We start from the raw sequence: 26,000 nt of genomic DNA on the forward strand, positions 1-26,000 counted from the left end.
ATATATGTCCAGGGCACCCAACCGTGCGCCTGCATGTGCACCTCCGCAATTGAAAAAGAGAGGAGATACTATGTACGCAAAGAACATCTGCTCGCGATCGAATTGAGATCCTAGACAAATAGAATGAAGCTAGATCTTGCGACATTTCTTAATTTTTTCAAGGGGGTGATCAGTTTTCTAATCACCTGTGAATACCAGCTTTCCAGTCAAAAAAGGGCATGACAACTCATACTGTTATCGAGTAAAGGGCGCCGCTTTAGTAGTACATGTACATGCAGGCAACAGGGTGCACTCATGTAGGCATATATCTTGACATGTTTTTGGGGGAAATGAGACAAAATATGGTGGACTCGATCTCCCACCAGAAAGCACAAGCAAAAAGATGTCCCTGCTCAGTTAAACCATGCCACTGTTTTTTGTATTGCACAAAGATACTAAAACATAGTACCCTTTTTTATGTGTGGAAAAAGCTTCCTACTACGCAGAGTACATTTCACTAATTAATCAAGGAGTAGCCTCTCTGTAGAATTAATATCATACATGCATTCCCCGCAAAAAAAAAATCATACGTGCATAACCATCCACAGTAGTCTCACACTCCGACATAGGAGTGTTAATGGCGTTAAGGATTAGTACTATAATCATTTGTATAAATATCTGCCCCAGTACTAGTACTTACTACTTGTACTACTAGTAGCACAGTTCCTCAAGTCTCCAAACTCCAAAGCTCTCTTGGGTCTTGGCCTCTCCAGCTTCTCCTAACCTTGGGCTCCCAGCAACAATGGCTTCTTGATCTGCTGCTCTCCCTTTCCCGGCCTATCCAACAGCAAGCTTAAGTAGAGACCAGTTAATCACTTCCACGTACTGTGTTGCTTTTAGGTAGCTTCGACCATGGCCACCGTGAACAACTGGTTGGGCTTCTCCCTCTCCCCGCAGGAGCTCCCTCCCTCCGCCGCCGCCTCAGGTGACGTCTCCGGCGCCGACGTCTGCTACAACATCCCGCAAGGTAGATACATACACATCGTAGTATTCTTCTGATTGGTTTAAGTGCATCAAGCAGTTGTATGAAAATCTTGTGATTGGTTTGTTTCGCAGATTGGAACATGAGGGGATCGGAGCTATCAGCGCTGGTGGCGGAGCCGAAGCTGGAGGACTTCCTTGGCGGCATATCTTATTCCGACCACCACCACCACCACAAGCAGGCCGGCGGCAACAACATGGTCGTCCCTGCAGGTAGCGGCAGCGGCGGCGCCGCATGCTACACGACCTCGGGCGGCAGTAGCGTGGGCTACCTGTACCACCCCAGCTCGGCCTCCCTCCAGTTTGCCGACTCCGTCATGGTGGCTTCCTCCGGCGGTGGCGTCCACCACGACGGCGCTGGCATCATGGCGAACACCACAGCCAACGGTGACCTTAATAATGGCAGCGGCGGGGGTGGCATCGGGCTGTCCATGATCAAGAGCTGGCTGCGGAGCCAGCCATCCCCGGCACAACCACCGGAGCAGCAGAGGGCGGATGCGGCGGCACAGGGTCTCTCGCTGTCCATGAACATGGCGGCGTGCATGCCGCCGCTCGTTGGCGGGGAGCGTGGTGTGCCGGAGTTGGCGATTGTCCGGAAGGATGACACGGCCGGTGGCAGCAGCGCTGGTTCTGGCGCCGTGGTGTCGGCCGGTGGTGCGGATAGCACTGGCGGAAGCAGTGGCGTGGTGGTGGAGACGCCGGCGTCCAGGAAGACGGCTGACACGTTTGGGCAGCGGACCTCGATTTACCGTGGTGTGACCAGGTATGTAGTATACGTACTATAGTGCAGTGCAACCATTCATGAATGTATTTGAACATAATATATATGAAAAGTGGAAGATTTGATTGTTTTTTGTGTCATTATACTGAGCATCCAGGTAATGTATACAGTTTCGGCCATTTTTGTTTTCTAGCTAATAATCAACTCAAACACTGATATTGCTAAGCATGGATCTAGCTAATGTGGTCTCTTTCCTTTTTTTGTTTTTACGATATATGATGCTAGTATCGTTTTCATATTTTTCTCTTCTTGACTTCTTTGCATCAAATGAGTGCCATTTGCTTTTGAGGATAAATTAATAATGTAGATGCATGGGAAATGTGGAATGCCGTTATGTGGGCATGATTATGATAGGCTTACAAAGTGTGATTTTTTGTTTTTATTATTGGCTTTAATAGGCATAGATGGACTGGGAGATATGAGGCTCACTTATGGGACAACAGTTGCAGAAGAGAAGGGCAAACACGCAAGGGTCGTCAAGGTACTGATGTGCCATCTTTTTACATATATGCTTACATATATATGATGAACCCCCTCCAATGTTGCTAATTAAAATTACTCTTTGATTGTTTATCCAACTTTGTTTGAACTCGGCCTTTCGACTCCATACAGTCTATCTAGGTAAGCAAGATCCATATTGAAGTAATTACATTTGTTTTAATCATATTTTGTAGATGCATTCATTGCTATCAGTTCTTTAAGCTACTTTTTTTCTATGCCTTCTAATCTTTAAATGCATACACAGGTGGCTATGACAAAGAGGAGAAAGCTGCAAGAGCTTATGATTTGGCTGCTCTCAAATATTGGGGTGCGACGACGACGACAAATTTCCCAGTAAGCATCACACTCATCTTTTTGTCATTGTTTTGGAAGAAGCCATATTGTCATTTATCACCATTTGATCATTTAACCGTCAAAAAAAACCATTTGATCATTCGTTGATCAATGTAATGGTGAACCACATAGCTGCATATATATCTCTAATTATTCTATTTTGGGAAGCCTAGCTTACTGAAGTTAAAGACATGCATCTGTTTCTCTTTCTTTTTCTAGGTAAACAACTACGAAAAAGAGCTAGAGGAGATGAAGCACATGACAAGGCAGGAGTTTGTGGCGTCTTTGCGAAGGTTGGTCTCTTATCTTTTATATATGGTGAATGTAGGTACATCGCTAGCAAATCAATCTTCAAATCAACTAATGCTAATGTTGTTTAATGTGTATATGTGCAGGAAGAGCAGTGGTTTCTCCAGAGGCGCATCCATTTATCGTGGAGTAACTAGGTATGTGTTTCCTTTTCTTGGTTGTTTGCATCGTATCGTGTAGAGGTTGAGAGGACAATACTTACATTAGCTACATAAAAATTTGATTATTGCTGCTGATCCATTTGAATTTTGTATAATAAAGGCACCACCAACATGGGAGATGGCAAGCGAGGATAGGGAGAGTTGCAGGGAACAAGGATCTCTACTTAGGCACCTTCAGTAAGTATTTATACTCAACATCTGTCCACGTCCAGTACAAAATATATACATTTCGTTAAACTGAAATTACCACCTCAACATCAGAGACATGAGAGCATATGCCTTTGCATTGTGTTTGTCAAAAAAAAACAGCTAGATACATTTTGTGCTGACATTTGTTATAAACCTCTAGTGCAAACTAGTTATGATCTTTATACAGATGGTACTCGTTGATTTTCCGAATTCTGATTCCAAAATATATATACTTTTTTTGAGGAAAAAAAGATACATTTGGTTACACTCAAATTACCACCTTGACTATCAGAGCCATTAGAGTGTATGCGTTTGTACTGTGTTTCTTAAAAAAAACAGCTAGATTCATTTTCTGCTCGCATTTATTGATAATCCTCCTCCAGTGCAGACTAGTTATGATCTCTATACATATGGTACTCGTTGATTTTCCAAAATTTAAAAGATAAACATTTGGTTGCCATGAAATTACAACCTCGGCTTTCAGAGACATTAGAGCGTATGCGTTTGTACTGTGTGTTTCTCAAAAAAACAAATACAGTTAGATGCATTTTATGCTGACATTTATATCCTCCAGTGCAAACTAGTTATGAGCTCTATACGGACGGTACTCGTTCATTTTCCAAATTCCAACTGATGTGTCCATAAAATGCCAATGAATGGATCGACAAAATGGTAGATTTCCCGTTGAAAATGGACTTGCAAGTCATGTCAAGTTGCATCGAGCATATTACTATTATACTTTGTGCATGAGTGCATGCTTTATTAAGCGTAGCTTCCATGTTTAGTGCTGCCGCTGTCTCCCCCTGCCGGTGCATCTAGTCAAAATATTCGAGCTGCGTCTGCATGCATGCATGCATTTGCAGTAAACTAATGATCAACTAAAATAATTAAGCTAGCCTGTCACACCTTGCATGCATGCATGGCGTCGAGTGGTAGATTGCGTTGGCACCTAACTATGGTCGTCCATGTGTAATGTAGGCACGCAGGAGGAGGCTGCGGAGGCGTACGACATCGCGGCGATCAAGTTCCGGGGGCTCAATGCTGTCACAAACTTCGACATGACGCGCTACGATGTCAAGAGCATCCTCGACAGCACCGCGCTCCCCATCGGTAGCGCTGCCAAGCGCCTCAAGGACGCCGAGGCGGCTACGGCGTCGTCCCTCGCGCTGCAGCAGCAGCAGCACGCAGGCGTGGTGAGCGGCTATGACATGGGCGCCCTGGCCGCCTACGGTGCCGCATACCACCACCATCACCCCTCTGTCGCCGGCGCTGTTGCGTGGCCGACCATCGCGTTCCAGGCGCCGCCTCATCAGGTTTCCAGCGGCGGTGGTGGACACATGTACCACCCCTACGCCCATGCGCAGCCGCTGCGCGGGTGGTGTAAGCAGGAGCCGGACCACGCGGTGATCGCGGCTGCGCACAGCCTGCAGGAGCTCCACCACCTCAACCTCGGCGCCGGTGGCGGCGCACATGACTTCTTCTCGCAGCATGCCCAGGCGATGCAGCAGCAGCACGGTGGCCTCGGCAGCATCCACAACGCGGCCGGCGCCTCGCTCGAGCACAGCACCGGCTCCAACTCCGTCGTGTACAACAACGGCGGCGTCGAGAGCTACATGCTTCCCATGAGCACCACCACCACCGCGACGGCGAGCCACGCCCGCGAGCAGGTGGCAGCGCATGCCCACGCACGCGCGGTGGCGGCACAGGCATACAGCGGCGGCAACATGAGCAGGGATCACGACGACGGGAAGATCGCCTACGAGAACTACCTCGTGAGCACCGCAGAAGCCTACGGCGGGGGGAGGATGGCTGCCTGGGCACAGGCCTCAGCTCCACCGGCGACAAGCAGCAGCGACATGACCGGCGCGCAGCTCTTCAGCGTCTGGAACGACTCTAATTAGGTCAGCTAGAGAGAGAAACACTAACATCACATAGCACTTAGGGTTCATGCATGATATGGCCATTAAGGTGTTACTGTCGTGTTCAATTATTGTTACTCGGTAGCTAGTTGGGACGGTGTTCTTCTGGAGGAAGGTAATGGCCTGTGAGGGGGCTATGCATTGCAGTGCATTGTTCTTGGATCTGCTGAGCTGTTATCATTTTGGGGTTAAGTTCAGAAGAACATATATGGGGGCATATTGACTAGGGAATTAGATGGTTTAGAAATCAATGGAGGTAAAACTAGCCTGCTTGTAAATTTTGAATTGCTAGGGTGGATGGCACTGCATGATGGCGATCAATGAGCAAACGATTTTTTTTAACAAAATTCTCTAACTTTATTTCTGTTTCCTTTAGTGTTTTATGTGGTTCCAACAATGTGGTGAGAAAAGTATTATTTGGCCAAAAGAATTTTAGTAGCGAACCGAACATGTCATGGACACAATCCATGGGGCTGGGTTGGGCTGGTTGGGCTGAGTCGTTTAATACTGAAGTCCAGTAAGCCCGGAAATGCAAATAGCTCTCGGTCTCTGAACTGGATGCCACCAAATGGCAAATGCCATCCATTTGAGGCAAACAAGAACATACATATATCCAGCTCAAAAAAAGAACATACAAATATCAATCCATTCTTATTCTCTTACTAATCAAATATAAGTCTCCAACTCTAAAACATCAGTCTCGCAGATGATTGCAAGAGAACAAACTAGAAGGAAAAACAAGATCAAAGCATGTTAGTTAAACCTGCTCAATTCATTCATGGAGCAGAGGAGACAAGACATGGATGCAAAAGCTTTCCTTTGACCAAGGGCGCACATACACCTTTTGCTTTCTTTGCCCTGGGTTTGGTTTGGTGAGCTGCTACATTGTGGTCAGCGGCCTAGTATATTTGAGCAGTTGAAGCTACACATGCCACTCACTCTCCTCGGCTCACCCGACAAAGATAATGTGGCAGTTCATTTAACCTTTTTCTCCGACTTCTTGTCAGATTCTACCACCAGCTGCCAAAAAAAATGGTGAATCCATTTTTCCTGTACTATTTTATTATTTTTAAACAAGGGTGAATCTGCAGCTAAGAATAAATATTGACAGACGGAGTCTAAAAAATGGTTGAGGTAGCCATCAACGGACTGGAAATGTTACCTTGCATCAGCATCAGGTCACCCCTATGAGGAACAACCAAAGATGCCGCACTGTAGATGTTTACCAGAATGGATTCGGTTTAACTGCACCACTGTGAACGCTCCATGGAGTGGAAACTTAGGTGCCCGGCGCAATTGACATCAAACCAAACCTTGTTACCGCCGCGGTCTTGACATCGAAGTCGATGATGACGGCCAGGCCTATTTCATTTGATACCGTAGCCTGACAAATCATGTGTTTCTTCCGATTCCAAGTGGACACACCTGGAACTTTGCCAGTTTTGGTAAATAAGGCACCTTCACCCCCCCCCCCCCCCCCCCCGGCAAAAAATAAAAATAAAAATAAATTCACCACCTCGATCTACCGTGGTCAGAGCTGATAAATGATATACCTTCGAAGACACCGAGTTTACACAATTCAGGTTGAATATTTCTAAAAGAAACATAGGAAAATTTCCATCACAAACTTCCAGTTTATGCTATCGAGTACTATGAAACATGAACTTTTCTAAGATAAATACTCCCTCTGTTCACTTTTATAAGGCTTTGTAGACATTTCAGACATTGTGCAAAACAGCTCAATTTCACTTGTCTGAAACGACTTATAAAAGTGAACGGAGGGAGTAGAAAAAAAATACAAAACTGCTCTGCTCTTTTACATTCAGGTGAGATGAATTCAGTATGCAGGATAAACTGCAAAAGATGTGTACAAAGACCCTTGAGGATTTACAAGCAACTGAATAAATATGTGCATCAGGCCGGTGAAAGTTTTCATGGCTAACATAATTGTGTATCTGCGATTACTTCAAAATCTACAATAGTAATTCTCTGAAATAACATACAAGCAGATTTATATACGCATACCCCAACCACCAAAGGTTATCATAAATCATAACTAAATTCCACATTTCTTCCCTGAAATCAAGTGGTTGACAAAGTACATGCTCTAATTTTTTTTAGGGAAGTACAGGCTCTAATCACTCAAATGGCCATACTACCTTACCAGCTCCACCTGCTTCCCCAGAGACCCTGCCAAGTGCCACCCTGAACATTATAAATACCCATCCATACCAAAGCCAAAATCATTCACATTCTCCCATCTCCTCCTCTCACTTGAGAAAGCACTGTCCAGCCATGAAAGTAAGCGTTGGACACCAGCCAAAGGGTCAGCTATGGCTGGTCTTAGCCGTGCTGGTTGCCTTTGCAATGCTCAGTGAGGCAGCCAGAAGCTTGCCACCACCTTCTCTTTCAGCATCGCCAACGTATGCTCCTATCATTAAGGTGATAGGCAAAGCATACTGCTATAGATGCTTCAATGAGGCACACCCAGAAGAATCGCATGGGAAGGAGCACCTGGAAGGTAAAATTTTGGTTATTTGCAGTTCTCTTTATCTAAGCACGTTAATGCAGTCAGCTTGGAAATACGTCGAGTTTCTTCTTGTTCATAGTTTTCTGGCTTAAACACTACTTGGTGACAAGAAAATGTATTCAAGCATATCATACAGAAGATCCAAGAACATGGCTAGAGGAAAAATTTGAGCTTGGTTATCATTATTATCTGCTATATTTACAAAAAGAGAATCTTCCAAAGTCTGCACAAGAAGGATCTGCACATTTCCTTTGGTACAGGGCATTGTTAGTGTTTTATAGAAGCCTATACATTCTTGCTTAAATAAAAACATCAAGTTAAAGTTGCTACCAGGTAGGCCAAAGTACAGTAGACCGAGGATACACATATATGGATATGCGACTAATACCATGATGGACCGTGAACCCAAATTGTAGCTAAATTCATCGAAGAGAAAAACTACTTAGAAGATGGATGATGTTTTACAAATTGTTCATTCTTCCTAAATGTCTTTCAGCATTTCATACTGCAACTAAATACTTTTTATCATTATCTGGTGCAGGAGCCATGGTCAAGGTCACTTGCCAGGCCAATGACCAAGCAATAGTGAGATTTGGCTACACCGAAAGCAATGGCAAATACAGTGTGGCCATTACCGGGTTGCCACTTAGCGGCACCTTTGGGGCTGACTCGTGCAAGGTTGAGCTCCATGCAGCAGCAGGAGGATCTGACTGCAATGTGCCCATGGAGTTAAATCTCTCTGGAGTTAGCGTTTACTCAAAGTCCAATGAAGAAGTGGTTCTCCAAGCCAACCAAGTAATGGCATTTGGATCAAAGAAAACATTTGCTGGATGTTCAAAACCTCACATTCTACCATCGATGTATCCATCTAATTCACAGCCACTCCCATACCATGCCTCACCTCCATCCAACTACAAATCCCCACCATTACTGCACCAGCATTCACCACCTCCTTCAAACAAGTTTCCACCTCCATCGTATCAGTATCCATCACCTCCCCAGAACTTCTACTCTTCGCCACCCCCATCAAACAACTACCAAGCTCCACCAACATCTAACAATCCAACACCAACCCACAAGTATTTATCACCTCCATACTACTACAACTCCCCACCTCCAAACAGCCACGTAGCTCCACCGCTGCCATACCTGCAGTCCCCACCTCCGTACAACTACAAGTCGCCTCTTCTACCATTGTCACCAGCGCCTCCTCGCCATTATAACTCTCGACCTCCATCTAACTATGGATCTTCACCCCCACCTTACCAATATTCTCCACCTGTACCACCAAAACATCTACAACCAAATGTTCCTCATGCTAATCAGCCACCAGCATCAATATCACCACAGCCTCTTTACCCCTACAGCTCTCCACCACCATATCTGAACTCGAACCAATCCCCACCACCACCGATTCAGCTTCCTCATGTAAAATCGCCACAAGTTTCTTCAACATCTCCACAGCCTCTTTACCCCTATGGCTCTCCACCATCAGCATCAATATCTCCACAGCCTCTTTACCCCTACAGCTCTCCACCACCATATCTGAGCTCTTACCAATCCCCACCACCACCGATTCAGCTTCCTCATGCAAAAGCGCCACCAGTTCCTTCAACATCTCCACAGCCTCTGCACCACTACAGCTCTCCACCACCATCACTTATGAACTCCCACCAATCCCCGCCACCACCGAATCGCCTGTCATGAGCATCAAGGAAGGATTTCTCGAAATGTAAGTTTCCTGGTGGGCTTTTATGTGGCAACAGTATAGTACCATTCAAAATTTTACATAATGTATATAATCTCTTTGAATTTGAATTGCTGTAATACAGAGTTTAAACTTTCAAGATAGTTACATAAACTCAACATAAAAAGACTGCATTGGTTAGATGACTGTCAAGTAAATAGGTTCCCAAAGTATAGTCACGGGACATGTTAACCATATCGCTTGACCCATCTCTTTTCAGGATGAGACGTGGGAAGAATAAACAGAAGAGTTGAAGACTATCTCAAGATGAAGAAGCACCGCAGCTGGAGTTTTCAGCTGTGGATCTCAGTCTCTAATACTCCCTCCGTCCGGAAATACTTGTCATCAAAATGGATGAAAATGGATGTATCTAAAACTAAAATACATCTAGATACATCTATTTCAATGACAAGTATTTCCGGACGGAGGGAGTATTATTTACCCAAGTATCAGTGTTGTTTCAGCTTTCCCTTTGTTTCCTAGAGCTATTCCAGCAATGTAACCATAAGTTGTACTGTGAGCTTTTCTTAGTATATCACTGTTCTATTTTCAATCCAATATACGGCGGAGGTTTCCTTTACATCCCTAAAATATTTTCTACTGTGCATTTCTTTCTCGAGAAACTGGAACAAAAATAGAGAGATGATGTGGCTTGACTGGCCACTCCACTTATTCCAGTTTCGTTCCATGCTTTATGCCGCGGCATCTATCCAAGATACTCCAGGAGTAGAACGAATCCAGGGGGGGCTTCTCCACCGTGAAATTCTATGGCTCAAATTCAGTTCAGTAATCAAAAGTTGGAAAACCCGAGCTTGGAATAGAGTGCGCTCACGAGTCACTACCGGTCAGCATCATCTCAGCCTCAGGGGAAGCATAATATCACCAGTAAATCAGCGCAGCGCAGTTCTTAGGTAAAATAAAATCACAGGATCCATGACCCAACCACGCGCCGCAAGCCCGCAAGGCACATTTCTTCAGTGGACAACGGCGGTTTTTCAGAGAAATTTCGGCTGCTAAACGGGAGTAAACAACAAGAACAGCGCTCGACTGCTCAACGGCAGTAGTTTATCCTCCTGCTGGAATTCGCGGTATCTGTCTACCATCGATTGTTCGTGTACAGGCGACGAAGGGGGGAGACCTACGCAGATTGTGCCGAGAGGAACGAGTAGCCCGGGGACTGACCTGGCTGCAGTAAACCACCGCAGATTGATGACGGCGACCACGGAAGCGGCGGTCTCTGAGCGAGAATTTACCGCCGGAGTTGGCGGACGGCCGGCGGTCCGCTCCGGTCAGGGTCTGCGGGCAGCAGAGCCTGGCGTGGCGGCGTCGGGGACGGAGAGAAGGCCCGGGCCAGTTTGGGTGGGCTTGGGCCGTAGATGGTCCGCACGTGTATATTATGGGCTGGGCCGTCTGGGCCACCTCGTGAGCGGCGGGCAGTGACGAGTGACGACGACGCCGTGCACGGCGCCGGCGGTTGGATTTCCATTTCGGTGCCGGTGCAAGGCGCTCAGCGCCCGCCGCACGGCACGATTCACGATTTTGCGTCGTCAGCGACAGCGAGTAGTAGAAACTGAAAAAGATTGTTTGCCGTCTGGTGCAAAACATACGTGTCCTGCCTGCCTGCCTAGTTTATGTTAAAAAAAAAATAGCCCAAAGGCTAACTTTCGTTGGCATTTTTTATAGAAGTCGAGACTCAAACTCGAATGGGCTGACAGCTATCCCAGCCGACTAGCCAACGGGACGATGTAGTACTGTGTGTTTATGTTTAAACACAGTACTACGTCGTCATGGCTCGACGCCACACATCAGATGGGAATGAGAGTGGCAAAATCGGTGAGTGCTCGAAGCTTGTTGTTTGTAACAGCAAGTGCTGGAGTATCGTACAAGAGCGTTGCTTGCTTGCTCGGAGCATGAGCGTGAGCGTCTCTCTCACATCACATGGGCCGTGTCATACTGTTGGCGGCACGGCAGTATATGTAGATGTACATGTCCCCACACTACGGGTGACCTTAACCAAAACACATGGCCCTACACGTCATTTTCCCAAACAAAAAGCGAGGATACAAACATACCAATTAAATACTAGCAAAACGGAAAGTTTTCTGATGCAAAAATAGGTTGCAGCTGTGGAAAATGTCTTGTTCCTCGCCTGATAATCCAGCCGATCAGGAGCGTGAGGCTGGCGTTGCAGATTCCTTCCGCCCGGAGGCCCAAACTTTGATGCCAACGGAATGGTACAACATGGAAGACATATTCCCCGGCCGCTCCTGCGATGCGATTGGAGGTCTCAGGCTAGGTACGACACATGGCACACGTCCATCCCATCCCATCCCATCCCATCCCATCCCAACTGACATGCATGCGCATAGTGCAATAGAAGATGCTCTCCTATCTCGGGTATCTTCTCACTCGAATGCCATCCATACATCCTTCATCCGCTGCGCACGAGGCTTATCGCCCAACACCAACATGCTGCATGATGAGTGAGACCCTGCCAATTTCCGTTTTCCTCTAAAAAACTACTCCTACACAGTTCTTCTACTGCCAAGTGATGTTAATACGTAGGAATTTGACGGGATTTGGCAAGAAAAATCGAAGGAAATGGAGTGGAATTTTGTGTTTTGTTTTGCGGGGAGTTGTACGTAGAGTTGTGTGCCAAAACCGCCAACACATGTGATCTTTAGAATAATTAAAGCGTGAGCCGCCCAAAGTGTCCCTGCCAACATCATTCACTCGCTCATTTTAGCAGCAGTGGGGCCAGCGCAGTACACTTTAAATGCGGAAATTACCCTCGAGATCCACTCCTCACCAACCCCAACCGGACCGAAAACATCTCACTGCCGCTGTGCGTTGCATTCAGAAACAAAACAAAAAAACATTCAGAAAACAAGAGAGACATACACAAGAATCTGCAGTTTCAAAGAGAGAAGAATCTGCAGCTGGGAACATAAAAAATTGGTTTGGAACTTGGGTCAGCAGTCAGCACAGCGGCAAAAAAAAAACTTATAATAAACTCAAATTACCAAAAGGGCCCTCCCGTGGTGCCGCTGCCCCACGCCTGAAAGCGCACGGGGAGAGGGAGGAAAGGGGCAGAGGAAACAGAGGAGAGAAAATAGGCTCCTCGCGGCTCGCCAAGGCCGTGTTCTGCAGCCAGCCACCGCCTCCGTCCGGGTTCCGCCGTGCCGGGGCTGCTCGAGAGAGCGAGCGAGTCGCCGGCCTCGCCGCCTCCGTCCCGTATTTTCCTCCGATCCTGCCCTCTCCGTGTCCCTGCTTTGGGTCTCAGGGACCAAACCATCCCACCGCGGCTTGCTGGCGAGGTGAAGGTGCGTGCTGCTATTCTCTCTCTCTTTTTTTCCCCTCCAATTAATATTGGTCGCGACCAGCGTCTGTCTGCGTGATCTCGGGGGACGGCGGTGGTGTCAAAGAACTGCTCTCAGGAGGAGGAGAACAGAAGTAATCTTGTTTCTACCGCCGTCGGAGGAACAGGGGATGAGCGGAGGCGGCCGCCAGACGGCTGTCTCTTCATCGGTGCAACTGTTTCCTGAAGACGTGAGCGTTCACTGCAGCTCCTGGTTCACGCTGGAGGATTTGTTCGAGTCACTTCTGTGTTGGAGCGTGCGATTTTGTGCTGCGTGCGGCAGCGGCTTCAGTTTTGCCAGTGTTCTTGATCCGCTAGGCCCCACCAAAAAGCGAGGCGTTCAGGAACTAGGGTTATGGATTGAAGGGACCAAAACAAAAAATAGAATTTGCGGACTGTGCTGCTGGTTAGTGTGAGCGGCAATTCGCACAATTCAGAGTGGCTCTTTTCTTCGGGGACATGTAGAATTGCAGTTGGGAGGAGGAATGCTGACACTTTTATTGGATTTACATGAATTGTTGAATTTTCTTTTCAAAATCCTTTTTCTCCCAATTCGTATCCACTGTTCTGTGCTCTGTTATTCTTTTCAAAATCATCTTTCTCCCAATTTGTATCCAGTGTTCTGTGCTCTGTTAGACTGCTGTGATTTGAGGAGCTCTAGATGGTTGGCTTGTTCTGTACTCTGAATTGGGATCACTGCTGGAGAAGGGGGAATGCTGATTGTGCACCTTGCCTTTGCCCAAGGAATTAACATTTTGCTTTGCGACTAGTCATGCCATTGATTAATTGTTTCAGTCCCTGCTTTAGCCATTTTTACTTGTAAGTTGGCGATTAATGCCACTTTTGTTTTGCAAGAAATACAATTTCGTTTGTCGTAAAAGAAAAATCATATCTACTGCATAATCTCTTATTCGTTATTTTCTTTTTCATGTTTATACAGTGATTTTCTTAGTTACCAATTGGTGTATTTTCGCAGACATAAGATTGTCCTTCGCTGGAGTTTACCAATGTCGGCAGGAGCCACTATAAACTGGATCAGAACCCCATTTCACGCCCAGAGATTTCATGACTTCTCAAGTTTAAGGTCACTCCCTCCTTCATTGCTTCAACTTACTCCCTTAAATGACGCTTTTTGGTTGGACCTGACTGATGTAACAATGTATTGTAGTTTTAGATGCCGAAACACTTTTGGATCAATTCAGCCTTCCTGGTTGGCAACTGATCAGGATTCATCCCTCTCCAAAGTCCGTGTGGCTGCAGACTACTCAGATTCAGTGCCAGATTCCAAGTACATGAGAGATCGGGGATACCATCCTCTTGAAGAAATCAAAGAACGCCCAAAGAAAAAAGACATTTCACTGACAGATGTAGAAACAGCTAGAACAGTAGTAGAGGTAACCTATGATAGCAAAACAGTGCTTTTGTTGCTAAGTGCATCCGGTCGTTTTAATTCGGCATAGCAATGACTATAAAGTGCCCTGGCTTAAGTCCGAGCATACATTTGTAAATAACTGACATAAATCCGCCCTGCTGTACTAAATATCTTATCGTTTGCTGGACAATGTTTCCATCTTGCGTAGGCAAATAGCAAGGGATTGCTCGTATTTCCTGCCAGGGTCCATAATGAACCTCATGGACATGTTTCTTGGTCAGAATTTCAGTATGCTGTTGATGACTATGGAGGTAACTCCTTGGTGCGCTAGCACATATTTTACAGAAGAATCTTCATCATTTACCATGTTGTGCATCTAACACTTACACTGGCGAAATTGCATACAGACATTTTCTTTCAAGTACCTGATGATGGGAACATCTTGGAAGATGATGATGCAAACAACCCTGTGGTAAGATGACTTCTGTTTCCTTTTCCATCGGTGTGTCTCTTGACAAGCACAGATGTTTTAATATGATTATCAATGGTCTACTGACAGGCCAAAACGGTTCACTGTCTTCCAAATTCCATTTTGAGTTGGCATTATAAGGACCCTGTGGTGCATCGTCAACTTAGTTCTTGAGTCTGCATTTTGTGATGAAGTCATCATAATATTATCTTGTTTGACATGAACGCTATTCTCAAGTGTAGTGTGCATCAACGTTTTGGCTGCAAGAATATTTTTCTTACGGTTGAAATGGCATTTTTATTGCAGACAGTTTTGATCGGAACGGATGGTGCCATTATCGGTGAAACTAGTGCGGTAACTAGTGATTTCAGCGACCACGTGGTCGTTGAGGATTCTATGGACATGCATGATAATGACAGCAAGGTTCGCTAAGAAAGTTTGTAGCTGCTTTCAGCTGGCATTATCTGTCAGTTTTCTCATTAACAACAAACCGTGTCATTATTGATGCTCTCCGCTGTGAAATACCACAGGTTGACACAGAAATAACGGATATTCTTATAGAGTGGGGAATGCCAGTGACGATGCGTTCAATACATCCTATATATTTTGCCAAGTGTTTGACAAAGGTAAGTCCTGAACATTTACTGTGTGATAAGCAACTCCTGAAATAAATCGAAGTGCCTTCTCTTGCGATGGAGGGGAAGTGGGGGTGGGGGTGGGGGTGTCCTAGGTAAATAACACACCCAGAACAATCTTAGCCTATCAGGTAGACGCATATTAAGACTAAAAAGGGTATAAGAATTCAATATTTGCTAAAATTTCTCTCTACATGCTCTTTGTCAACCGGAACAAAAATAATAATCAAGATATGCACTCAGCTAGTCAAAGGAGAATAGAGACAGACATAAATGAGTTATAGATATTTTTGTTGCTCTGTTATACGCATTCCGTCAGTTACTATGGTGTATAAAAGCTGCGCCAAAAACTGGAGTGGATTGCTGAAACATGCCATTTTAAAGTGCAGAACAAAATAAAATCTGCAAAACTCCACCTATTTTTTTACTATTATCCTGAATTTTGCTGTAGAAGTTTATTACATAGTAGATGCATTCCGTTTCGGAAAAGTAAATGGTAGATGCATTGGCTAGCATATTTCATAGCCTGAATTGTCACATGGAGCACTACCTTATCTCCATCATTCCTTAATCACATTAAGCACACTTTTCTTATGCAGGCTGTTCATGATAATCATGGGGAGAAGATCGATAATCCATCAAACGGTGTCTCTATTGTAGGATACCTGAGACCTGCTTTTATAGAAGAAGAGTCTTATTTGAGGAGTTTATTTGGTGCTGAATGCAGTGCCGATGGTTATTCATCTAATTGGAGAGGTGCTTCTCAGCTTGCTCATAGTTGCTTTTATCAGTCATCTGCTTCTATCCAGTTATTTGTTCTAATAAGAGTCAACCTAACAGAGGAATACAACAGAGAACCCCGGCCAGCTTCTGGAACCAATGGCCTAATTGGTAATTTGATCAGTTTAAATCTTTCATTCAGTCACTTGCCTTGAACATCTGTATAACTTATAGTAACTGAATATTCAGATGGTGATAAATCGAAATCGGACATCAACGATACGGAAAGTAGCATTGATTCAACCATCTACAAGCTGGAAATGATGTCAATTGAGCTGTTTTCTGTCTATGGTAAGCAGGTAAAGCATCCCTCTTCAGCCCAATGCTTTCAGTTGACAAGTAAAGGATACTTCAATCGATGTATTACTTTGTAAAGTGAAAATGGTAAATAATCAGCATCATTTTTCTTGGCTTGGTAGTCATCATGTTGATTGTTGCAGTTTATGATTGATCCACAAGACTTTCAAGATGCAGAACCAGATCTTCTTTCAAATCATGCTTCGGACATTATAAAACGCGTCAAAGAAAACAGTGATCAGTGTACCATGGCTCTAAGGTCCCTCTGTAGCCGGAAAAAAGGCCTTACAGTAGAGGTGTGTTTCTGTTCAGTAATGCTTTACTCAGCTTCAATACTCCTAAGTGGGTTATTGTGCATGATGAATAGGATAATTCTTACCATCAACTGAACTTTGGAGTTGCACTATCATACTGTACCTGATTTATTCCTGAAAAAATAAAAATTCCTCAAAAATACGGTGCCTGAAATTTAATCCTGGTGATATGTGTGAATTTGCATATAGTTGAACTTTGGAGTTGAACTATCATACTTCACCTGAAATTTAATCCTGGTAATATGCATGAATTTACATCTAGTGGAACTATCATACTTTACCTGAAATTTAATCCTGGTAATATGTGTGAATTTACATCTAGTACAATATCTGAAACTAATCATTCTTATATACAAGAAGCTCTGCTTTGCCTACAGCTCCAAACTTAATACTTCAGTATAAAAAATGGCATCAACAGACATTTTCTCCTTGTTTATATTTTGTGAGATTATAACAGTACCTTTCCATATGTTGGTTGTGACATTGCTGTTTCTACCTTCATGACTCAATTTGATTTTCTCATAGAGCTCAGTCTTATTCATTTTGCAGGATGCAAGTTTGATAGGTGTCGATAGTCTTGGTATCGACGTCAGAGCCTTTTCTGGCTTGGAAGCTCGGACCGTTCGATTTTCATTCAATGCCCAGGTGGGTTATTGGGCTTAAACTTTTCAAAGTACCTCTGGCCTTTCCATGCAATCCAGAATAACCTTTCCGGACTTTTGGTTTTAGGCGTTATCTGAACGTTCAGCTGAAAAGAAGATCAAGCGAATGCTTTTTCCGCGTTATCGCAAGACCGTGAAAGCTTCCGCTGAAGATGAATGTTAGCCAACTTATTTAATTTTAGCTTCGAACGCCTAACAGTAAACTGGTGAGGACAAAGGGTGTGCAGGGAACTCAACAGAAGATGTGCACCCAGTCAGCTCCCAATTCGTTAGGAGAAGCTAACACCCGTCGACATGAAATGACCTCAAGTGCTAGAGTGCTCGATCGAGGTTTCGGCTTCGTCGGCTATAGAAGGCCGACCACCCATGGTTTCTGACAAATAAGGTGGTGGACATGTATAGAGGAGCATCCTTGGATGCGACGCGAGGCGATCCGGTGTCGGTTTGCAATCTGCAACCGACCAGGTTTCATCAGTCATAAGTTTCCCTATGAAAGAAATAAGGTGCAGGAAACACAGGATACAAAGTGACAGCTCTGCCTCTTTGGCCTGAATAAACGACGTCTTCTTACATGTAACTAACTCGCTCTCATCCGTTTCCTTTACATGCTGAATAAAAATGCAGTTATATTTCGCGCCAACATGCCGCTGTCGAGACATCGATGGCGTCGCGGCAATAAAGTATTACTTTGCCGTTAGTTTCAAGAGACATCAGACATGAGACATGCTTATCGTGCAGAACGGGGTGTAACTGGGCATGTTTGTTTGTTTGCTTTGTCTGTTGGTGTGTAGCTTTCTTTTCAGTGAAGTACCTTTCTGATGCTGTGCTGTGCTGTGTTTTGTCCGATAAGATTGTGACCGGAGGGATTAGAAGATAGTGTTTGCTCATGCTAGTGAGGTAGTGGCAGTCGCCGTCCTGGAACGAAAATGGTGACGCTCTCTCGTCGTCTCTTTCTGCCTGGATTGGCCGGTGGCGCCTTTTCTGTGTGCCGGATTCGGTGGAAGCTGATGAAGAAAGAAAGCTCGGGAGATCTGGAGCGTAGATTGACAGAATGAAAGAGGTCGCTGGACTGGCCTGGTGGGAGAGCCTCTATCACTTTATCGTGTCACGCAGGAATAGGAAACGCAGGATTTAGAGCATCCGCAGCCGGGCACCCAAACCCCGCCTCAAACATCCGGGCGGACAGCCCGGTCACTAACCGGTCACAAAAATGCGACCCTTACGGATTGCTTAAACATGGCTCAAATGCCCGGGTTGATTGGCACCTCTCATATCCAGTCCAAACGTGGGACGCCCAGGCATGTTCGCCACGTTAGACTGATGCTGGCGGTGTCACGCGGCGCCATTGATCCGACGAAGAAGACGAGCTTCAGACCGCACCGACGCTGAAATCCTACCCGTCCACATTTCCCCCTGCCGTCTATCGTCGCTGCCACTTTCCACTCGCCGCCCGCCACTACTAGTAGCCATGCCCCCATGCCGCCGGGTAAGGAGCTACCCATATCTAACTCCGGAGCGCCGGCTGCAGCTCCTTGATCAGATCCGGGCAAGGCGCGAAGCCCAGATCGCCGCGGGGCTACTTCCGTATGCGATGGATCCGAAGGAGTATGAGGTTGAGGAGGAGGAGAATCTGGGGGACACTGGGGACGTGATCTGCAGGCGGAGCAGCAGGCCAGCTTGGAGTCGGATGCGAAGGCCAGACGTCGTCGTCGACAGGAGATGGAGGCGGAGCACGCCGCGGAAGTCGACGAGTTGCTCGCGTACATGGATGAGGAGGAGGAGGAGGAGGAAGAGGAGGAGCCGGAGCCCTCCTACGCGCTCGTCCAGCCGGCGCTCGACACCGACGTCATGGACAACTCCGACGATGATCGTAGCTAGCGTGTCGCAGTATGTACCACCTCCGTTCTGATTTATTGGTCCCTTTTATATTTTTGTGCCAAAATTTGACCAAAGTTTAACTAACAAAATGTTAATACATGTCACAAAAATTATATTGTTGGATTCGTATTTGAACATAATTTTCAATGATATTATTTTTTATGACATGCATTAACATTTTGTTAGTTAAATGTATGATCAAAATTTGACATAAAATACAATAGAGACCAATAAATTAGGACGGAGGTAGTAGATTTATTTTGTATGGTTTGTATGGATCTGGTGGATGAAATATGAGAGACTTGGACGCATAAGAGCAAATTTAAGGCGAGACTGGTCACTGTCCATGACCGCGTCCGGTCACGTTCGCGGGTGCTTGAAGGATCCAATTTGCCAAGTCCGAATGTCAATGCTCTTAGATGTTAGTACATAGCACGAAATGGAGGTACTCCCTCCGATCTAAAATAAGTGCAATTTGTGTACATGATTACGACAAAACATAGGAATTGTGAATGAAATTTCTTCAATCCAGTTCAAAGAGGCTAATCAGGAAGGGTTTCACAAGAGGAATGGAGCCGGCTGCCATCATTATCGTTTGGAGCCTAAGAAATTCTCGAGAATTTCGCGCAAGTCCACAGAAAAATCATGCTACGCGTTGATTCCAAGACGTAAATCGACAGTGGCACCTTTCTGCCTGTCCATCAAGCACAAAGCAGCAGCCAAAAAAGACGTGAACTATGCCACTATCGCTTAGAGACATGACGAGACACGAAAGAGATGCATCCATTCACACGGAGCCGAAACTTCCTCTCGTCGTTTCGCTGTAACCGGGTCCGTACGTACGGCGACTGTGCGGGAGAGAGCGACGCCGCGGGCGCCGATCGAAGACGAAGAGGACCCAGCAGCCGAACCACACGCGGAAACTGTGGCCGGATCGTGAGAGCCCTCCAAGAATCCGTGGAAATTGGCCAAGCGGCCGCCGGCCGGTCACCTTCGCGGCACGTCGGCCTCCGGGCGCGAGCGCGAGAGGCCGACTGATCGGTGGCGCGCGCGGGCGGCCAGGCGCGCCGCGACGGGGGGAAGCAGTGACACGGCGAGGAGACCGGTCGGGTCGAGTGCCGTCGCTGCCATGGTCGGAACATGCATGCGTCGCCGCCCGCCGGTCGCCGTCGAGGAGTACGTGGAGGGCGGACGCTGCAGATCGATCGCTTCGAGCGCAAGATTGAAGATTGCTTGGCGCGTGGGGCGGCAAGTTTCCTACTGTGGTTGCTCCGTCGGTGCACGTACCGCTCCGATCGAATTCATCAAAGTTCGACCTATGCTACTAGCTACTTCTAGCCATGTCTACTTTAAGGTCTCTTTGATTTGATTCACAGAGTTCTTTTTTCTTTTTCACGACATTCGCAAAATTGTTAAAACATAGGTATAACAAAAACACACAAAATTACAGGGATGCTAGTACTTCAGGAAACACAGGGTTGCAGGTCTCTAGATGGAATAAGTTATGGGCTTTGAAACTTCCTGCTAAGGTGCGGATCTTTTTATGACGGCTTGCCCATGATAGTCTTCCAACACTTATGAACATCAAACGTAAACATGTTGAGCTAGACACTCGATGCCCAGTGTGTATGCGGCTGGATGAGGACGGAGGCCATATTTTTCTTCGGTGCAAATTTGTCAAACAGGTGTGGCGGCAAATGAATTTGGAAGAGATCAGATTGCAGCTCATGGAAAAACCAAATGCCGTAGTTGTCGTTGAGGCAGTCTGTTCCTTATCAGCTGAAGTTCAGTGTCAGGTGGCCGTTTTGTTGTGGGATTGCTGGACGACCCGCAATAAAATTTATGCCGGTGAGAAAGCTTGGTCTGCAAGCGAGGTTACCTCTATGGTCCAAAGGCACCTGCTAGATTTTGCTCCTGTTGTCCTTCCACAGATCCGAATTGATACTCCTGCTACAAGATGGGAACCTCCAAGAAGGGACTTTGTCAAAGTTAATTTCGATGCGGCTTTTAAGCAGGATGCACGCGATGGGGCGTACGGATATGTTCTGCGCTCTGACGAGGGCGAGCTTATTGCGGCAGGGGCGGGAAAGTTTACGCATGTCAAAAATGCTCTACAGGCTGAAGCAGAGGCGTGTCTAGCTGCAATCGAGGGGGCGAGCAATGCTGGTGTTCATCATATCATGCTGGAGTCCGATTCTCTGTCCTTGGTACAAGCTCTCCCACTCTGGTGACTACGATAGTGCTGAGCTTGGAGTCCTGTTCCATGAAGCCAGAAGTAGTTGTATTCTTCACTTTGATTCTTATGAATTTGTTTTTTGCCCGAGAGTGTGTAATTCCGTAGCGCAGTATGGTTATCATGCGGCTGTGCCATCCACTGTTTGGTTGGATCACATGCCAGGTTTTGTTTTAGACTTGGTTGCTAGCGACTTTGCTGCACCCGTTGGTTAATGGAAAGTTCTTTCTTTCAAACACACACACACACACACACACAAAATTCTTAAAACATAGGCATGATCAATTCGCCATGTCCTTGTGAGAGCATCTCTCGTAGTAGATCCCTTAAAAAGCTTTAACTTCTTATATATTTTTTGTTTTGAAGAGTTAAACCCGATTTAGCCAAACTTTTATCTAGCTAACTCCTTAAAAAAATTAAGCAACGGCTCGGCTGGCCCTCAAATATACTCGACTGACACTGTTTCTCAGGATAAATTCCGGCTCCCCGCCGGCCCGTAGCTTCCACTGCCCCTCCTACCCCACTTTGATTTGGTTCCCTCCGCCTTTGCTGGAATCTACCGATATCTAACTCGTCGTCACCTCGATCTCGTGGACGAGAAAACCCAATCGAGGAGCTTCGTTTCTTCCAATACGAAGCTGGCGGACGATAGAGATGATGTAGAGGACCCGTCGAGGAGCTTGGCAGCGCCATTATCACGGCAAGACCGGCGAACTTTGTCATCGTCCGGGGATCGGTTTGAGGGGAATCTTCCTCCTTGAAGCCACAACGTCTACTGTTGGTCGTCTCGCAGACCTGCCGTCTACCCCTAACTCCAGCATCGACTCACCGAGGCTCTCACCTCCTCTGCCCTCAAAGTGTTTGACGAATTGATTAGGTGCATTCTTTTAGCTATTTTCATTATGCTTTGATGTTTTTACAATCAAATTCAACAAAAAAAATTGCATAGTCTAGATGGAGAGGTTGAGGGAGATGTTCTTCAACAACTCTTCATCGAACGAGGAGGAAGAAGAAGATGATGATTTCAAAATGGCCATGACCATGATCAGTAACGAGGACTTCCAATGACTGAGACTAGGATCATAGTTTGGCCTTTTAACATCAATCGAGATAGAGAAGAGGGTCACGCCAAGCTGATGAAGGGTTACTTTAGCCACAATGCAACCTAGCCGGAGAAGTAAGAGACTAGGATCACAGTTCGTCCTTTTGTACATCAATCGAGATAGAGAAGAGGGTCATGTCGAGCTGATGAAGGATTACTTCAGCCACAATGCAACCTATACGGAGAAGTATTTTTTCGTCGATTTTCGGATGCACTGAAGTCTCTTCTCCACCATTGAAAAAGTTGTAGAGAAGCATGATGCATGGTTTAAACTGAGGCGAGGTGCATCAGAGGATATAAGTGTGAGCACATTGATGAAGTGTGTCGTAGATGCTCGAGTGCTTGCCTATGGGTGTTTGGCCGACACCATTGATGACTATGTCCGCATTGTGGAAGATCCAATCCTGGAGGTCGTTTGGAGATACACACAAGCTGTGATTAAGATCTATGGGGTGGAGTACTTGAGGGCACCGAGTTGTGAAGACACCAAGGGACCATTGGGTTTGAGTGAATAACGATGATGGCCTAGAATACTTGGGTCAATTAATTGTGTGCACTAAACATGAAAGAATTGTTCCACAAGATGGAAATTTCAGTACAAAGGGCATTCCAGAGATCAAATAATCACTCTTGAGGCAGCTGCATCGAAAGATTTGATATTCATTATTTGGATTGCCTGGCTCTGATAATGACCTAAATGTGTTGTCAAGATCACCACTGTTCAGAAGGCTTGTTGCCGGACATGCTCATACTTGCAACTATATGTTGTAACTGGCCGCTAGTACATGATGGATTACTACCTTGAAGATGACATCTATCCTCCATGGACCATATTTGTGAAGACAATCTCACGCCCTCAAGGCAACAAGACAACCCACTTTGCAATGCGTCAAGAGTTGGTAAGGAAGGATGTTGAGAGAGTTTTCAATGTGCTATAGAAACACTTTGCAATTATTGGTGGCCTTGGCGAGTATTGGAACCCACATGTCCTATGGCAAATATGACATGTTGCATCATCTTGCATAACATGGTCATTGAAAATGAGAGAGGCATGCTCGAGAACTTTTCGTACACCTCCAATGGATATCATGTTGAGCCGGAACACAATGAAAATAGGATACAATGATTCCTCCCAGCGCATTGAAGCATCGAGAACCAAGAAGTTTGTACCCAGCTCCAATATGTTCTTGTTGAGCATCAGTGGCTACTCCATATCACTTGATTGTTGTGCTTCTATCATGTTCTTTACTTCATTTGGACTCTTCCATGTGTTTGAATTCGAATTATTTGATTTGTAAACTTTAAATTTGTAATATTCATGAATTGTGTGAACTTTATTACTAAGTCATATGTGCGCAAGTATGTAGTACCTAAAAAACTTAAAGAATTGGTGATTTAGGGAGTTAAGTTTAGGGGTTCGGCTAGAAACCGTTTTCATTTAACTCCTCAAATGTAAGGAGTAAGGTAACACGAACCTTTTTGAAGGGCTAAATTATAAGGAATTGGGTAGAGATGCTCTGAGACCGACAACTATAACCGCGCCCCCTTCTGGGCCTCGGTATGCATGGCTGCTGAACATGCCGCTGCACACGTTGGTGTCAGCTCTGTTCAAACACTCAATAAGGGAAAACAATTGTGCCAAATGCGCCTGCAGCGAACAAATGGATCAAGGATATGAGAAACGGGCTCAACAACGGTCTGATCAATTATTTCCTCCTAGTATGGCACCGAATTAGGGGGCAGAGGTGCGATTCACAGATGGTGAGGATGGTATGATTAATTGGAAGCACACCAATTCCAGAAATTTCTTTGCTCCTCATCCTGCGCATTCCAACTCTTAGGCGCTGCTTTTATGCAATTCAGATCGTTTTGGTCTACACGGGCACTGCCAAAATGTAAGTTTTTCTGTAATGAAACGTCTTCATTAAAACTTGGTGAAAACCCAATACTAAGTGGAGCAACTTACAGTAAGAACCTCATAGAGAAAGGAAATCAAAATGAGGTCCCTGGCGTCTTCATCCTCCACCTCCCGCTTGTGCAGATCGATCCCGCCTAGCTGCCTGCCACTATATTGGTGTTGGAAAACCTGCCCAGTCAACACCATTGCACAATGATCAGAGATAGATGAAGAAATTGAAAGCATGTGGCATTGGGGAAACAACAAACCTCATTCGTCAGTGCAAACGACATGATCAGTCTTAGTTCTAGTTTGTACTTGACAACTGACGGTGTCCTGGACTAGGGGGTACTCACCACGTCGTCTCCCGATCTGTTAGATTGGGCCGAGGACCCCCATGGCCGTATACTCACTAGTACAGAACCGGGCAATAGCACCGGTTCATAAGGGGCTTTAGTGCCGGTTCGGTAACCGGCACTAAATTATAGGCACTAAAGGTCCCCCCCTTTAGTACCGATTCAGCACGAACCGGTGCTAAAGGGCAAACACGTGGCACGAGCCAGCTCCGTGGGCGCGTAGGACATTAGTACCGGTTGGTAACACCAACCGGTACTAAATGTTTTGGTGTGTTTTGGTTTTATTTTTTATTTTTACTTTAATTTTGTGTTTTCAATTTAATTTAGTGATTGTTTTACATTATAATGAGTTTTGTGTTTTCAATTTAATTTAGTGATTGTTTTACATTATAATGAGTTGTTAAATCATTAGGTGATTAGTTTGACTGGATGCGTGTGGATCCTAGCTAAGTCATCAAGTATATGTCATATCCATATTATATATACTTGATCACCTACTTAAGTGATCGAGGTAATATGGATATGGCATATATATACTTGATCACTTAGCTAGAATCCATCCAGTTGAAACTAATATGCAATTTCTTTCATAAATGATATAATAACTCATCATCATCATCATAGTAATTAATATAAAAACTCTTGCATCATATATATCACCATCAACGGTTTTCATAGCAAAGATATCATCGAGTTCAACATGGTAATGATATTATAAGCGTTCATAACACCACAAAAGCAAATCACTCTTTGAGATTAAGTTCAGGACGAAGAACACGGATATGGGAGGACAAGTACTAAGAGCATGAACTAGCTAATTAATCACTCCCGCTGCTCTCTCTCAGGTAAAATAACATAGAACATGTATAGCTTTGCTGATTCATCATATTGGAGCATGCAGATGAACCTGTCTCCTAATCGTGGGTTGCGCTTCTGATTGCTGACCCCTAGTACTTCTCTGTGATCGTTCATAATTTTGCTCCAGTCTTTTACTATTAAGCATTCCTTGTTATTAGAAATCCTGAATGCACTAAAGTGCATTTTAGGATATCTTGGCCGTAAGCTAACAATATTCGTGGTACCTTTAGTCTCGATCCAGTCAGGCACAACATTCATCGGGAGTCCCTGTTGAAGAACATCGTATAGTAACATACTTA

The 26,000-nt window shown here is 45.4% G+C and overlaps 3 protein-coding genes across 3 annotated transcripts; all 3 read left to right on the plus strand.

The window, feature by feature from the left end:
* The first annotated feature begins 706 nt into the window (after window positions 1–706).
* On the plus strand, window positions 707–5,568 carry LOC123062842 (AP2-like ethylene-responsive transcription factor BBM2). Its single transcript, XM_044486515.1, has 9 exons — window positions 707–1,006; window positions 1,096–1,783; window positions 2,200–2,282; window positions 2,414–2,422; window positions 2,547–2,635; window positions 2,855–2,928; window positions 3,031–3,081; window positions 3,206–3,282; window positions 4,273–5,568. Exons 1-9 carry the CDS (start codon window positions 892–894, stop codon window positions 5,193–5,195), a joined length of 2,109 nt encoding a protein of 702 aa, XP_044342450.1. The 5' UTR covers window positions 707–891; the 3' UTR covers window positions 5,196–5,568.
* A 1,927-nt stretch (window positions 5,569–7,495) lies between these two features.
* LOC123062843 (extensin-1) lies at window positions 7,496–10,081 on the plus strand. The gene is made up of 3 exons (XM_044486516.1): window positions 7,496–7,734; window positions 8,285–9,475; window positions 9,711–10,081. The coding sequence occupies exons 1-2, from the start codon at window positions 7,509–7,511 to the stop codon at window positions 9,448–9,450; spliced, it is 1,392 nt and encodes a 463-aa protein (XP_044342451.1). The 5' UTR covers window positions 7,496–7,508; the 3' UTR covers window positions 9,451–9,475; window positions 9,711–10,081.
* Window positions 10,082–12,536: 2,455 nt separating this feature from the next.
* Window positions 12,537–18,017, plus strand: LOC123062844 (uncharacterized protein At3g49140). The gene is made up of 13 exons (XM_044486517.1): window positions 12,537–12,813; window positions 13,825–13,932; window positions 14,017–14,242; window positions 14,429–14,531; window positions 14,628–14,692; window positions 14,996–15,112; window positions 15,220–15,315; window positions 15,924–16,080; window positions 16,165–16,215; window positions 16,294–16,403; window positions 16,545–16,697; window positions 17,265–17,360; window positions 17,445–18,017. The coding sequence occupies exons 2-13, from the start codon at window positions 13,856–13,858 to the stop codon at window positions 17,538–17,540; spliced, it is 1,347 nt and encodes a 448-aa protein (XP_044342452.1). The 5' UTR covers window positions 12,537–12,813; window positions 13,825–13,855; the 3' UTR covers window positions 17,541–18,017.
* Window positions 18,018–26,000: the final 7,983 nt, after the last annotated feature.

Source organism: Triticum aestivum, chromosome 3A, assembly GCF_018294505.1.
Source record: "Triticum aestivum cultivar Chinese Spring chromosome 3A, IWGSC CS RefSeq v2.1, whole genome shotgun sequence".
NCBI lineage: Eukaryota > Viridiplantae > Streptophyta > Magnoliopsida > Poales > Poaceae > Triticum > Triticum aestivum.

Bases quoted from the DNA above. Each gene is read 5' to 3' on its own strand.
- LOC123062842 (XM_044486515.1), top strand. From the start codon at position 892: ATGGCCACCGTGAACAACTGGTTGGGCTTCTCCCTCTCCCCGCAGGAG. The intron at 2,636-2,854 runs GTAAGCATCACA...TTCTTTTTCTAG, and splicing joins CGACGACGACAAATTTCCCA to GTAAACAACTACGAAAAAGA. The intron at 3,283-4,272 runs GTAAGTATTTAT...TGTGTAATGTAG, and splicing joins TCTCTACTTAGGCACCTTCA to GCACGCAGGAGGAGGCTGCG.
- LOC123062843 (XM_044486516.1), top strand. From the start codon at position 7,509: ATGAAAGTAAGCGTTGGACACCAGCCAAAGGGTCAGCTATGGCTGGTC. The intron at 7,735-8,284 runs GTAAAATTTTGG...TATCTGGTGCAG, and splicing joins TGGGAAGGAGCACCTGGAAG to GAGCCATGGTCAAGGTCACT.
- LOC123062844 (XM_044486517.1), top strand. From the start codon at position 13,856: ATGTCGGCAGGAGCCACTATAAACTGGATCAGAACCCCATTTCACGCC. The intron at 13,933-14,016 runs GTCACTCCCTCC...AATGTATTGTAG, and splicing joins CATGACTTCTCAAGTTTAAG to TTTTAGATGCCGAAACACTT. The intron at 17,361-17,444 runs GTGGGTTATTGG...TTTTGGTTTTAG, and splicing joins GATTTTCATTCAATGCCCAG to GCGTTATCTGAACGTTCAGC.